General features: G+C 48.7%; 1 protein-coding gene across 1 annotated transcript in view; it reads left to right on the top strand.

The window, feature by feature from the left end:
* Positions 1-9,541, top strand: part of LOC146811588 (dnaJ homolog subfamily A member 4-like) — a 60,398-nt gene extending 50,857 nt beyond the window's left edge. The window contains exons 7-8 of the mRNA XM_085618573.1: positions 6,460-6,560; positions 9,087-9,541. Coding sequence (XP_085474699.1) covers positions 6,460-6,560; positions 9,087-9,308 — 323 coding nt within the window. The 3' untranslated portion in view covers positions 9,309-9,541. The remainder of the gene's footprint in view (positions 1-6,459; positions 6,561-9,086) is intronic.
* The last annotated feature ends 3,535 nt before the right edge of the window (positions 9,542-13,076 follow it).

Here is a 13,076-nt window from a genome sequence, read left to right as displayed (position 1 = left end):
TTTCACTTTTCACAACTTTTATTCCTTACTTGGACGTTTTACATCAGTTAAAGTAAGAGGCTGTCTTTTTTGATATCTTAAAATGCCATCTCTTTTTGACCCTTGCCCTTCTTGTGGCAAAAAGAAGGCCAAGACTGATTCTCATAGGGTCTGTATCCTTTGTCTACCGGAGGACCATGATCCTACGACCTGCCCTCACTGCCAGAACCTGTCCAGAAGAACTTTGAAGGACAGGGAAAGGATTCACCTGTATGGCCTGGCAGGTAAACCATCGAGGGGAAGATCTCCAGTGAAGAAGGGCTCCAAGAGGTCTAGAACGCCTTCTAGAAGCAAGTCCTCGCGTCCTTCTGCTTCAGCGTCGGGCTCGGCGCTGACAGAAGATCTTCAGGTGGGTCATATTTCCAAGAAAAGACCTTCGACGGCGGGCTCGCCGTCGAGAAAAGGTACGTCGTCGACGTCGAAGAATCGTCCGTCGTCGTCAACCCGGCGACGATCGACGTCGAGGAGCAGAGACCCTCCGCCGTCGTCAACCCGGCGACGATCGGCGTCGAGGACCGGAGACCCTCCGGCGACTCGGCGTCGAGGAGTGTCACCCCTCCGTTGTCGAGGGCAGGCTCACTTCCGTCGTCGCAGTTCCACCAGCGATCGACGTCGAGAGCGAAGACGACTCCGCCGTCGTCAACCAGGCGAGGATGAGGTCTCCGTCGTCGTCTCGACGGCGTTCGGCTTCGAGGGCGAGAAATACCCCTCAGCCGTCGTCGCGCAGACCGTCTACGTCGAGACTGGACGCAGCTCCGCCGTCGTCTAGACGACGTTCGGCGTCGAGTGAGAGGGTCCCTCCGTCGTCGGCTTCACATCGCTGTTCGACGTCAAGGCATCATTCTTCTCGGCACAGGTCGCTGTCGATACGGCGTTCGACATCGAGCACACGGGAGGCCCTCCCAAGTACGAAGGCAGAAGCACAGATCGACGTCCAGAGCACGCTCAACGTTGAAACAGGCCTCGGTGAGGTCTGGGGATGGATCGGTGGTCCTAGTGACGGAGTCAGCTTCGCGCCATTCCTCCTCTCACTCATCCAGAGCTTCTCCAAGGTCGGCTACACGGAGGGAAGTGGCTAGCCATGCCCGCAGGTCTCCTTCAAGACAACGCGAGACCACTGCTGCGGTTCCACTGTCGCCCAGATGGCTTCTGCCCGTACGTCACTGGCAGGACATAGGGGCTACAAGAAGGATGCAAGAGTATGCCAGTCTGGCGCATAGATCCCCGCTTCAAAGATTGGTGGACGAAGTGGACAGAGTGAGCCCTCCCAGACAGGCACGCGAGAGGTCACCTGAGACGCACCGCCATAGATCGCGCTCCCCCAGGCGAGAAGATGGTGCAGTCAGATCACGGGCCCGTGATCATCGGCGAGGTAGAAGAACACCATCGACTTCCTCCACCCATCCTCAAAGAGGGATTACTCCCCCACGCTATCGGACAGCCCAGTGTCTAGGGCCTCTCCCATAGACGATATCAACACCTACCATGAGGTTCAGCAGAGGGGGGGCTCAGAAGCTCAATATTGAGATGTCAGTCCCGCAAGTCACGACATCGGTGATTTTCGAGACCTTGCATCAGAAGAATGCGTCTCGACCGCTGCTCCCATTGGTTCCTGGAACCTGTCATGGACACCTTCTTAACCCCGGCAACCATCAAGGGGGTACCGGCTCGCATCCTTAAGAAATATAAGCCGGCTACCTCTGACCCGGTCTTTGTTAAGATGGACCCTCCTGCAGACTCGGTCATAGTAGCAGCGGCAAGGAAGACTCACGCTGTATCGTCCTCTTCTTCTGTCCCACCAGATAAAGAGAGCAGAGCTCAGGACTCGTGGGGTCGCTAAGCCTGCATGTCGGCGGCTGCCTCCCTTAAGGTCTCCAGCGCGGCTGCGCTGCTCGGCCGGTACGACAGAGCACTCTGGGACTTGTTGGAGCGGTTCAAATCCAAGCTCCCAAAGGAAGACCAGAAGGATTTCGAGGAAATAGTCACTGAGGGATCCCTGGTGGCCAATCAGTCGATTAGCCCTGCGGCGGATGGAGCGGTGCTAGCAGCGCATTCTTACGCGCATGGAGTATGCTCCAGGAGGTCGTCCTGGTTGCGACTAACAGGACTGAAACCTGATGCGCAGCAGAGAATCTTGAATCTCCCATTCTCTGGCTCTTCACTCTTCGGCACGCATGCGGACGAAGAGATGGGTCGCGTGAAGACCGAGTTGGACACCCTCAAGGCGGTTGGGTTGGAGAAAAAGAGAGTTCAGACGCCGCTACAGACCCAACCAGCGCAAGGGGCCTCAGCAGAGGGTTCAAACCCCTCAGTGGTCCCAGAATAAGACCCAAGGAAAGTCGCAGTATCGAGGAGGAAAGTCCGACAGAGGTAGAGGGGGACACCAACAGCAGTCCTCTACCACGGCGAGGGAAGGCATGAGCAGTGGCTTCCTCCGCCGCCGTTGCCCACTCCAGTGGGAGGAAGTGCTTCACAACATCTGGCGAGTGGGACAGCATCACAAAAGATCGCTGGGTGCTGAATATACTGCGCGATGGATATGCGCTTCGTTTCCGTGCGCTTCCAAAAGACATACCACCAACACAGTCCCGTTCTCACCAGTTGCAGCTGCTTCGGAAGGAGGTGAGGGCCCTTCTTCAAAAGCAGGCTGTCGAAAGGGTTCCACCTTCTCAAAGGGGAAAGGGAGTGTACTCACGATACTTTCTGGTCCCCAAAAAAAGATCAGGAGCACAAATTTCGGCCGATCCTAGACCTTCGCCTTCTGAACAAGGTCATCGTCAAGGAGAAGTTTCGCATGTTGGCACTTCATCAAATATGTCCACATCTACAAGTAGGGGATTGGATGTGTTCGGTGGACCTCCAAGATGCGTACTTCCACATTTCCATTGCAAAGCATCATCGCAAGTACCTGTGGTTTGTGGTGGGCCGCCGGCATTACCAATACAAGGTCCTGCCCTGTGGACTCAAGTCGGCTCCGCGAGTCTTCACCAAATGCATGGCAGTGGTGGCAGCCTGCCTGCACAGAAAAAGTCTCTTCGTCTACCCATACTTAGACGACTGGCTGCTGAACGGTCCATCCCAGCAGCGGGTGAGGCAAGACTTCCAGGTCTGCCTGCAACAGTTGCACGATCTCGGCCTTCATGTCAACATGGAGAAGTCAGTGCAGCAGCCCACCCAAACCATTCACTACCTTGGCTCCGTTCTGGACACAAGCATGGGAAGAGCGTATCCTTAGGAGGAGAGACTGTCCTCAATGAAACGGAAGTGCGGACTCCTGCTCCAGGTACAGAAACCGTCAGTCCAACAGGTGGCATCCCTGCTGGGATCCATGGCGTCCTGCATCTTTCTTATCCCCAACGCGATGCGGCCTTTGCAACAAACTCTGGAGGACCAGTGGGATCAGTCAACAGGTTGCTGGGAAGATCGGATATGTCTTTCCCAGGTGGCGAGATCCTCCCTCAATTGGTGGACGCAGCAGCGGAATCTGATGGTGGGAGTCCCTTTTCACCAGCCACTTCCAGTGCAATCGGTGGTGACAGACGCGTCTCTACAAGGCTGGTGGGCACACATGGGGTGCCTTCAGATACAAGGGCGGTGGTCGGCGAAAGAACAGACCTACCACATCAATATGCTGGCGCTCCGAGCAGTCCACCTTGCTCTCAAAGCTTTACTACCGGCAATCGAGTCCGATTCGGTCCTGGTCCAGACCGACAACACAACGACCATGTTCTACCTGAACAAACAGGGCGGAATTCTGTCACGTCCTCTCTCCCTGGAGTCTCAGGCGATCTGGCACTGGCTTCTCGCCCGGAACCTCTCGGTAGTGGCAGTGCACCTTCCAGGAGAGCTCAATATCAAGGCAGACACACTCAGCAGGCACTTCGAGGATCAGCCAGACTGGGTGCTGCACGACGAGGTGGTGGCGGACCTTTTCCATCGTTGGGGTTGTCCGGAGATGGATCTCTTCGCAGACGACAAACACAAAATGCCACGCCTTCGCGTCCAGATTCCACCGTCCAGGGACAAGAAGGAATGCGCTTTTGATGGACTGGTCAGGGACATATGCCTACGCCTTTCCTCCTCTGCCCCTGATCCCCCAAGGTGGTGTTCAAGCTTCTCAGATCCAGCATGACGATGCTTCTGATTGCTCCAGACTGGCCACGGCAGTGGTGGTACCCGGACCTTCTTCATCTGTCGGTACTTCCACACAGGAGACTGCCTTACAGGCCGGACCTGCTGACCAAGATGGGCGGGAGGATTCTGCATCCCAACCTTCCCTCACTGAACTTGGCAGCATGGCTCCTGAGGTCCAGCAGTACGGGCATTTGATGGGCCCGCCCTTTGAACCAATCCATAGAGCTTCCTTGCAACATTTGTCTTGGAAGGCCGCTTTTCTGGTAGCCATTACATCGGCACGCAGAGTAAGCGAGATCCAGGCTCTCTGTACTCAGGACCCTTACACTGTTTTTCACCATAACAAAGTGGTCTTACGGGCACATCCTTCTTTTCTCCCTAAGGTAGTGTCTGATTTTCATATTAATCAGTCCATTTCCCTTCTTTTTTTCCGAATCCAGCGACCCCAGCTGAGCGGTCGCTTCATTCCTTGGACCTCAAGAGGGTACTTAAGTTCTACTTAGAAAGTAACAAGGGCATCAGGAAGACAGATCAATTATTTGTCAATTATGGCGCCATGAGGACAGGCTTCCCAGCCGCTAAGAGATCCATTTCCAGATGGATTGTGTCCTGCATTACCTTAGCTTACCATCTGGTGAAAAGGCCCTTCCCGGTGCCGCCTAAGGCGCATTCCACTAGAGGGAAAGCGGCCACTGTTGCCTTCTTGCATGACGTCCCGATGTCAGAGATCTGCAAGGCTGCAACCTGGAAATCGGTTCATACCTTTACGAGGCACTGCTGCCTAGAATCTGATTCCAGGGCTGATGCTCAAGTAGGCCAAGCCTCCTTGAGAAATCTATTTGGGTAGCTTAGTTTTTTCTTTCTAAGCCTACTGAGCAGGTTTTCTGTCTTTTTCCCTTTGCCCGCAGGGAGATGAGGTGAGGCTCGCTATTCTATTCTAATGCTTATGACTATTGATGAGGATCCCCTGGAAGAGAAGGATTAGTTACCTGTAATCCTAGTTCTCTTCCAGGGGTATCCTCATCAAAGTCATAAGCAGCCCTCCCGCCTCCCCGGGCAAAGGATAGTTTTCTTTTGAAGATGTTGTTATCCCTTTGTGCCATGGCTTTTTCAGTCTCCGCAAAGAACAACTGACCTAACTGTCACCCCTGAGGCATGATGGGAAGTTGGGGGTCAGGTGTGCCTTAAAGGCACGGTGTCAGTGTATTGCTATGCAGCTACAAGTTAGCTTTTCAGTCTTTTTAGACTGGGTGTTTGCAATGCAGCCTGGGAGCTTCCTATGCTTTCAGTGGTTTATGAGGATTTCTACTGTGTGCTGAGCATTAAAACAAGTTTTGCTATTGTTTTCTCCTGTTTCTAATGCATGTTTTCTTTGGCTTTTCTGTATTGACTTCACACTGTGTGTTTGTTTTGGATATTATGTACTGTGTATACTGTGTGTATATATATTGTTGTCCATCCATGTGCCTCGAAGGCACGGAAAAAAGTGCGGAACTGATGTCATCACGCCGACGAGGTCCTTTTATGGATCCAGTGACGTCCGCGGAGCTGCGTGCGGAGCCGTGCTTCTGTGGCGTCGGCGTGGAGAGCTACAAAAGTTTCCGAATGTTGCTGGCGGAGGGGATATTCCCAAGGTGAGGCATCCACAGGCAGATACTGTATCCACCAGAAAAAGCGTTACCGAAGGTAAGTAACTTGTTCTTCATGGCTCTGCGCTTCTGGTGTGGAAAGTCGTGTTAAGAACTGGCGTCCGCGTCCATGGGTGGTGTCTATATAGGTCCCGTAACATCATTCCGGGGCCCACGACAGCAGACGCACAGCCGACCAACGCCACCCAACGACATGCAGGGGTACTGCTGAAGAAAAAAAATCCAGACTGACCCCGGGGGATCTTTAAAAGGTAAGGAATCTACAACTCGTATATGTCTGTTCCAGATACATCGTTACCGGAGGTAAGTAGCTTGTTCTCTTCAAAGTTCATTTGGTTTTTAACACTTTTCCTCAGAATCAGTCCTCCAGCAGAAAGCTCCCTCCATGCGCTAGTCATAATATTTAAATGTCGTCTAGACTGGACAAAATAGAATAGTTTTGGATATTAACACTTGGCTAATATGGGTCTATTCAAGAGGGATTAGCCACTTTAAAGCAATCTATCTTAAGGATGGATAGTCTCTTACCAGAAAGCTTGCAAGATCCTTGCTGAGAGCCCAAAGCTCACTTTACAGTTTTGCTTGAAATATCTCTTATTGCAAGGGCTTTAAGTTTTTCATTTGATTTTTCTACCAGGGGAAGTAATAAAGCACGGCAGTTTAAAGTCTGTGTTCAATGAAGGCATGCCCATCTACAGGGATCCTTTCCAGAGGGGAATTTTGATCATACAGTTCATGGTGCGTAAGTCTTGTGCTCGCTTTAGTCTTGTATTTCGGTTTGTTAAATTGTCCACTCTGTCCAGATATTAGAACTTTTTTAAAAGCAACTGATTAGGAAAATGCATCCAGAAAAGATCTATATGGGGAAAAGTTACATGCTTCTAAGTGTTCCTTTGTGTTAATGGTTGAATAATGCTATTGAAGGGTTCTTGTGACATTCTATAAAACAAGACAAGAGGCTCACCAAAACTACTAGTTGGTTTTGTCGGTCTTTAATAGATACTAAAGTTCTTATTTCATGTTTTAGTTTTTAAGGTGGCATGAACCATACCTTTTTTTTCAAACGGCAAAATGTTAATTTAAAATAAGGTGGCCCTAGTTGAGTGAAGTGGCATTAAAAAAAACTTTCACAGACCCTTTTGTTTGAAGGAAAACTGCTCTCATTTTTTCTTACAGCAGTTTAAAATACACTTTTGGCAGTGCATACAGCTTTATGCAGTCTGAAGTCATGCTCACAAGACCTAGAAGAGGAATGAACACCTCAAACGCGGTGTGTGTACCAATACCTCTCCAACTCTCGGACCATAGTGTTGCTGATTAAGGACAATGCTTTTCAGGAGCTCCTTGCAGGAGGCACTACCAAATGTTACTGGTTATTACAGCCACAGGCTAGATAATCAGTATATGAAACATAGATGTCAGTGATATGTAGTCATAAAAGTAGACTAATTTCCACTAGTAGTTAATGCTCCTGAAGAGTCATTGATAGTTTTTGTTTATGAAAAAAACCATAAAGACACTCGTGCTCCTCCAGATGAAGTAAACAATTGGCTTAAAGACGTGTGCAAGATAGCCTTGGCCTTGAAACGCACAAATTCTACTGCATGGCTTGAGTGGTGTGATTTTCCCTTATAGGAAACCGCTGAGACTCTTCGAACTCTTATGAAGACAGGAGCTCCTGTAATTCATAATCCAAGGCATGTCTAGGTCCAATCTAGTTACTAGTTCATCACTGTATGCAGGATAACATTTGAGTATGGATCGTGTGTTGCCTGTTCCTGAAATTGTGCCGTTGTTGTGGCTGACTGAAGTAGTTAAGCCCCAGAAAATCCCAAACTACTTTTTTCCAATACTACGCTTTTTGTCCTAAAAAGGGTGATGCACATGCATTAAAAATTGACAGCATAGAACAGGAGTATTAACACACTGCAGGTCTGAAATCGCTACCACCATCTATGCATTTTGTCTTTACTGGTAACCTCTTGCGACAACACCACCAAAGGAGGCCATACCTTGACTGAAATCTCAATGTACCTCACTGTGTAGTGTGGGTGAGATGGGCGCTTCCAGCATCATCTAAACAGAACTTTAAAAGTCCTCAAAAAACTATGACAACTGTTGCTGGTTATTGAGATACCTTGCTCAAGGGATGAAAGAAGATGATTGCCTTGGTGTCTAAATATCATCTACAACAGCTGTTATCCAACATTCTTCCCCCCCCCCCCCCCCCCATTAGGTTCAGATAAATGCTTTATTTCTTTCATGTTTTAGCATGGAGTTGGTGCTAGCATAAACTACAGTAAATAGTAATTACATTCAAATAGTGCATGGAGTTATGAAAAGTTATGATATAATCTGACTTACATGGGGTAACGCTTCATATATAAACAAAATACTTTTTGGAACAGACTATATTATATAACATTAGCTGCACAATCTACATGCCAAATATTTTTGAGACTTGGCTCATACACAGGCTCTTACAGCCAAGGCAGACACTAGGCTATGCTGTCCCTGTTAATTTGTTGGCTTACCCACTTCTAATAACACCCAAACCTATAGACCACAACAACCTGTGCCATACCTTGCATGTTGTATCAACACAGAACAAGGGGACCCTTATAGTCGAAGGGGACCAAGGCTAAAGTTATCAGAGACAGCGGTCCCTTTCAAAAAATGAGTACAAACATGTAACCACAATGCTGAAATCAGGGTTGGGTCTAAATGTGTTCAATGCAAAAATGTTACAGATTTATTTTCAAGAATTAAAGCATAAATGATACAAAAAACATGAAGTGAGCTGGACGTGATGGGGTAGCTGGAAATCAACAGATTTCCTTACCTCCGGCCTAAAACTTAAACGTGACTTGGTGGTAAGAATAAGCAGTAGCAACAGTCACAATAACAAAGACATCTTGTGCTCCGCATAAATAAGGTGGTCCACCTCCATTGATTCAGTACACATTTAGACCTAATCCTGATTTCAGCATTGTTGTTACATGTGTGTACTCCTTTTTGAAAGGGACCGCTGTCTCTGATCACATAGCTTGCATGTTGGATACAGAAAGTGGTTAGATCATATTTCAGATAACAGGTTAAGTCCCAGTGAAATAAATATTTAAGTTTAGCAAGGGATATCCAAAATAATTGTGGTTCAGTTTGCAATGTTTGAACAATGCTGCCTGCCTCTTATTTCTTAATACGTGAATTTCACCAGTCTACCTTACACCTTGATAATTTTCCTAATTATGTGCACTTCAACAGGTTCATTTCCCTGAGAACTCCTGGCTTCCCTTAGGAAAACTACAGCTATTGGAATCCCTTCTTCCCCAAAGACAGGAGATGATGATCACAGATGATGCAGAAGAGGCGGATCTAACAGAATACAATCCGAATGAAAGGCGCTATGGCAGCAGCAATAATGTGTATGATGAGGAAGATGGGCACGACGGACCTAGAGGAGGGGTGCAATGTCAAACATCCTAATGTAGAGACTTGAAGCGAACTCAGACTATGCATTAACCCGTTTAAAGTTTTTTTTTTTTTTATTTTCTTTTTTTTTTTTAAATGCACTTGTGAAATTGTAATTATTTGTATGTATGCAGTTGTATATTAATATTTTCCTTTGTTCTGGGACCTAAATTAAGTGCGATGTTAAAATGAGAGTGAAACTTTAATGAGACGCTTCTTTTTTTCACTGAATAAATTGTAAATATTTATTGCAATTCGAGATGTAATGCTATTGGTACCTTTGGTTGGGCTTTTTATAATGGTTTGTTTCCATCTTAAATTGGTATAAATCGATGTGCTCATGCAAAGCAGGAAAAAAACTGTTGGGAATTCTTGATAGTAAAGTATTTATCTCCACCGGACATTTGAATAACACACTGTGCCCAGTGAGGTGGAACGACTTGGTGGCAATTTTACCAAAGTCCAATTCTCAGATTTATAGTTTTTATATCACACTTAGAGCTTACTACAGGGAATATTTAGATCTCCAGCCTTTAAAATCCTACTTTCAATCTGGCAGTGGCGGCTGGTGCATAGGGGTGAATGGGGCGTTGCCCCACTAGCCTCGGGACGAGGATCGGGGAGGAAGACAAGAGACTAAGAGGGACACCACACGCAGTGCAGAAGCCTCAAATGAAGTGCTCACTGCCCAGTGTGTCGATCACAAATTAAATCCTGTCTGTCTCTGCTTTGTCTTCTTCAAGGGACGACGACGAGGTCACAGCAGGTATGAGACCGCCTGCGCATGTGCTGGCCGGGGCGAGGAATATTGCTCGCCCTGGAAGCACATGCGGAAAGAGTGATGTCATCATGAAGGGAGTGGCTAAAGAAAGCGGAAAATGCCTGCTTTCAAATGGGGCGCCTATGCTGTGCGCCAGGCGTCTTCAGCAGCACGCCACTGAAATCAATGGCAAGGGGCAGGGCAGTGGGTGGCAACAACCGGAGCACTCCCCTTGCCTTCGCGCTAGTCCCAGGCCTCCTGATTGGAGAATGGGAGGCAGGAGCTTGTGCATTGCTCAGGACAGACACCGGCCACAGTCACAGCAGAGCACTCTCGCCCTCCAGCCTCTCACACGGTCATCCTCGAGCCTTGGGGAATTGCGATCCATCATTCAGCTGGAGTAAGGAGTAGTTTCTTTTCTGTAACTCCAGTTCTGTAGTAGGGGTATCTCTGTTATAGTCATAATCTAGTGAATAGTCCCGCCCATGTGCGCGGACCCCGGAGCAATAAAAATCTCTTAAGTAGTCAAGTCATGCAGACCTGCATCCACACTTAAGAGAGAATTACCAAAGACAGATAATGCAGCCTATATCCACAGGCTACACTGTCCAGTACTTCAACTAGAAAGAATTCCACCAGCAACCAATAACAGCACTGCCTGTCCAGCTTTTTCCATAGAGAAAGAAACCTGCCTCTTCCAGCAAAAGCCTCTGGAATGATGGAGAGGAAGGAATGGACAGACAAGCCCCATAGGCTGCCATTATGTGGCTCAGAACAGGATACTGTGCCTTTAAGAAAACTTTCCAGAACTTTTCCAGTATCCCAGAATGCACAGCAGGTCCCTTTTACTTTCAGTTCTTTTTGAAGGCGTAGCACGCCAGACCTGTAGCATTCCGTATATTAACATTCATCTCTCCACCGGGGAGGAGGGCGGGCGCTTATGACTATAACAGAGATACCCCCTACTACAGAACTGGAGTTACAGAAAAGAAACTACTCCTTCTGTAGTAGGGGATCTCTGTGTATAGTCATAATCTAGTGAATAGAATGGCAAGCCCTCCCCACACAAAAACGGCAGTGGAGAAGACTACAAAATAATACCACTACTGTGGGAACAAATTTCGCAGTGAAGCCTGCCCAACCTGAGCATCTGCCCTTGCATCCGCGTCCAGACAGTAATGCGCAGCAAAGGTATGGACCGACTTCCAAGTGGCCGCCTTGCAGATTTCTGCAATCGGAACATTACGCAGCAAAGCATTCGTGGCAGCTTTGCCCCTGGTGGAATGAGCCTTAGGTTTACCCCCTAAGGTCTTATTATCCTTTTGGTAACACAACTGTATACAGGACACAATCCACCGAGAGATGGACTGTTTGGAGGTAGCAAGACCGGTCCTGACATCCATAATTGATAAACAATTGGTCTGACCTACGAATATCTTTCGTCTTATCAAGATAAAACTTCAACACCCTCCTCACGTCCAGGGAATGTAGAGACCTTTCCGCTGGAGAACAAGGATTCTGAAAAAACTTAGGTAAAGTTATGGTCTGGTTGACATGAAAATCAGATATAACCGTAGGAAGAAATTTAGGGTGAGTACGCATAACAACCTTAGCAGCATGAAATACAGTATAAGGTTCTCGGTAACACAACGCCTGAAGTTCACTCACCCTGCGGGCCGATTTAATGGCCACTAGGAACGCCGCCTTCCAGGACAGGTGCTGCAACGAAGCCTTGTGAATAGGGTCAAAAGGCTCCTTCATCAATCTGGACAGCACCACATTCAATTCCCAGGAAGGCGAGGGAAGTCTGACTGGAGGGAACACCTTCAAGCCTTCCAAAAAATCCTTGACCACAGGGATCTGAAAGAAGGAAGTCTGTGAAGGGCATTTCCTGTAAGCAGTCAAAGCAACAAGATGAACCTTAATGGAGTGGAAATTAAGGCCAGACTGTGCCAAATGTAAAAGATATGGAAGGATGACATCTTCCTTACATGTTGTTGGGTCAAAGTTCTTGGATTTGCACCAGATGCAGAATCTCTTCCACTTGTAAGCATAGGAAGTCCTAGTGGAAGGACGTTTAGCCTCCTTCAGTATGCCCATACAATCTTCTGGTAGATTCAAATGGCCATATTGCACTATCTCAGGAGCCATGCCGCCAAACTCAAAGACGAGAGGTTGGGATGCACCATCCGCCCCCCGAACTTCGTGAGAAGGTCCGGCCTGCACGGCAGCCGCATGTGAGGAAGGAGAGACAGGTGAAGCAGATCCGTGAACCACCACTGCCTGGGCCATTCCGGGGCAATCAGGATCATCCGCGCCCTGGACTTGGACAGTTTGATGAGCACTGCCAGAATCGGGGGAATGGGTGGAAAAGTGTACAGAAAGCTGTTCGACCAGTCGATCCATAGCGCATTCCCCAGCGTCCCCTTCTGGTAGTACCTGGATGCGAAGTCTCGGCATTTGCTGTTTTCGGCGGTGGCGAACAGATCTACGTCTGGAGTCCCCCACCTTGCGAAGACTTCTCCTAGTACCTCGTCGTTTATGACCCATTCGTGGTTCTCCTGAAGTAGCCTGCTCAGCGCGTCCACCTGAACATTCTGCACCCCCGGCAGATGCGTGGCCGTGATCAATCCGCGGGCCAGAAGCCAGCGCCAGATCGCCTGCGACAGAGTGCGCGATCGCGACCCCCCTTGCTTGTTGAGGTAATACATCGGGGTTGTATTGTCCGTCTGTATCAGCAACGAGGTGGTCTGGAAGGACGGATGAAAGGCCTTCAACGCCAGGTACACGGCTCTGAGTTCCAGGAAATTGATGTGGTACGTCGACTCCAACGGGGACCACTTTCCTTGTATCTGTAAGTCTCCGGAGTGCGCTCCCCAACCTTGGAGAGACGCATCCGTCACGATAGTCGTCTCGGGAATGTCCCTGTGGAAGGGAACCCCCCTGAGGACATTCTCCGCCGAGCACCACCATTTCAGAGACTGAAGAGCATGTAGAGACAGCCGTTTCTTGTCGTCCCAAGA

Source organism: Triturus cristatus, chromosome 7, assembly GCF_964204655.1.
Source record: "Triturus cristatus chromosome 7, aTriCri1.1, whole genome shotgun sequence".
Classification (NCBI taxonomy): Eukaryota; Metazoa; Chordata; class Amphibia; order Caudata; family Salamandridae; genus Triturus; species Triturus cristatus.
The sequence above is the reverse complement of the archived record's forward strand: the minus strand, read 5'-3'. Positions and strand labels throughout refer to the sequence as shown.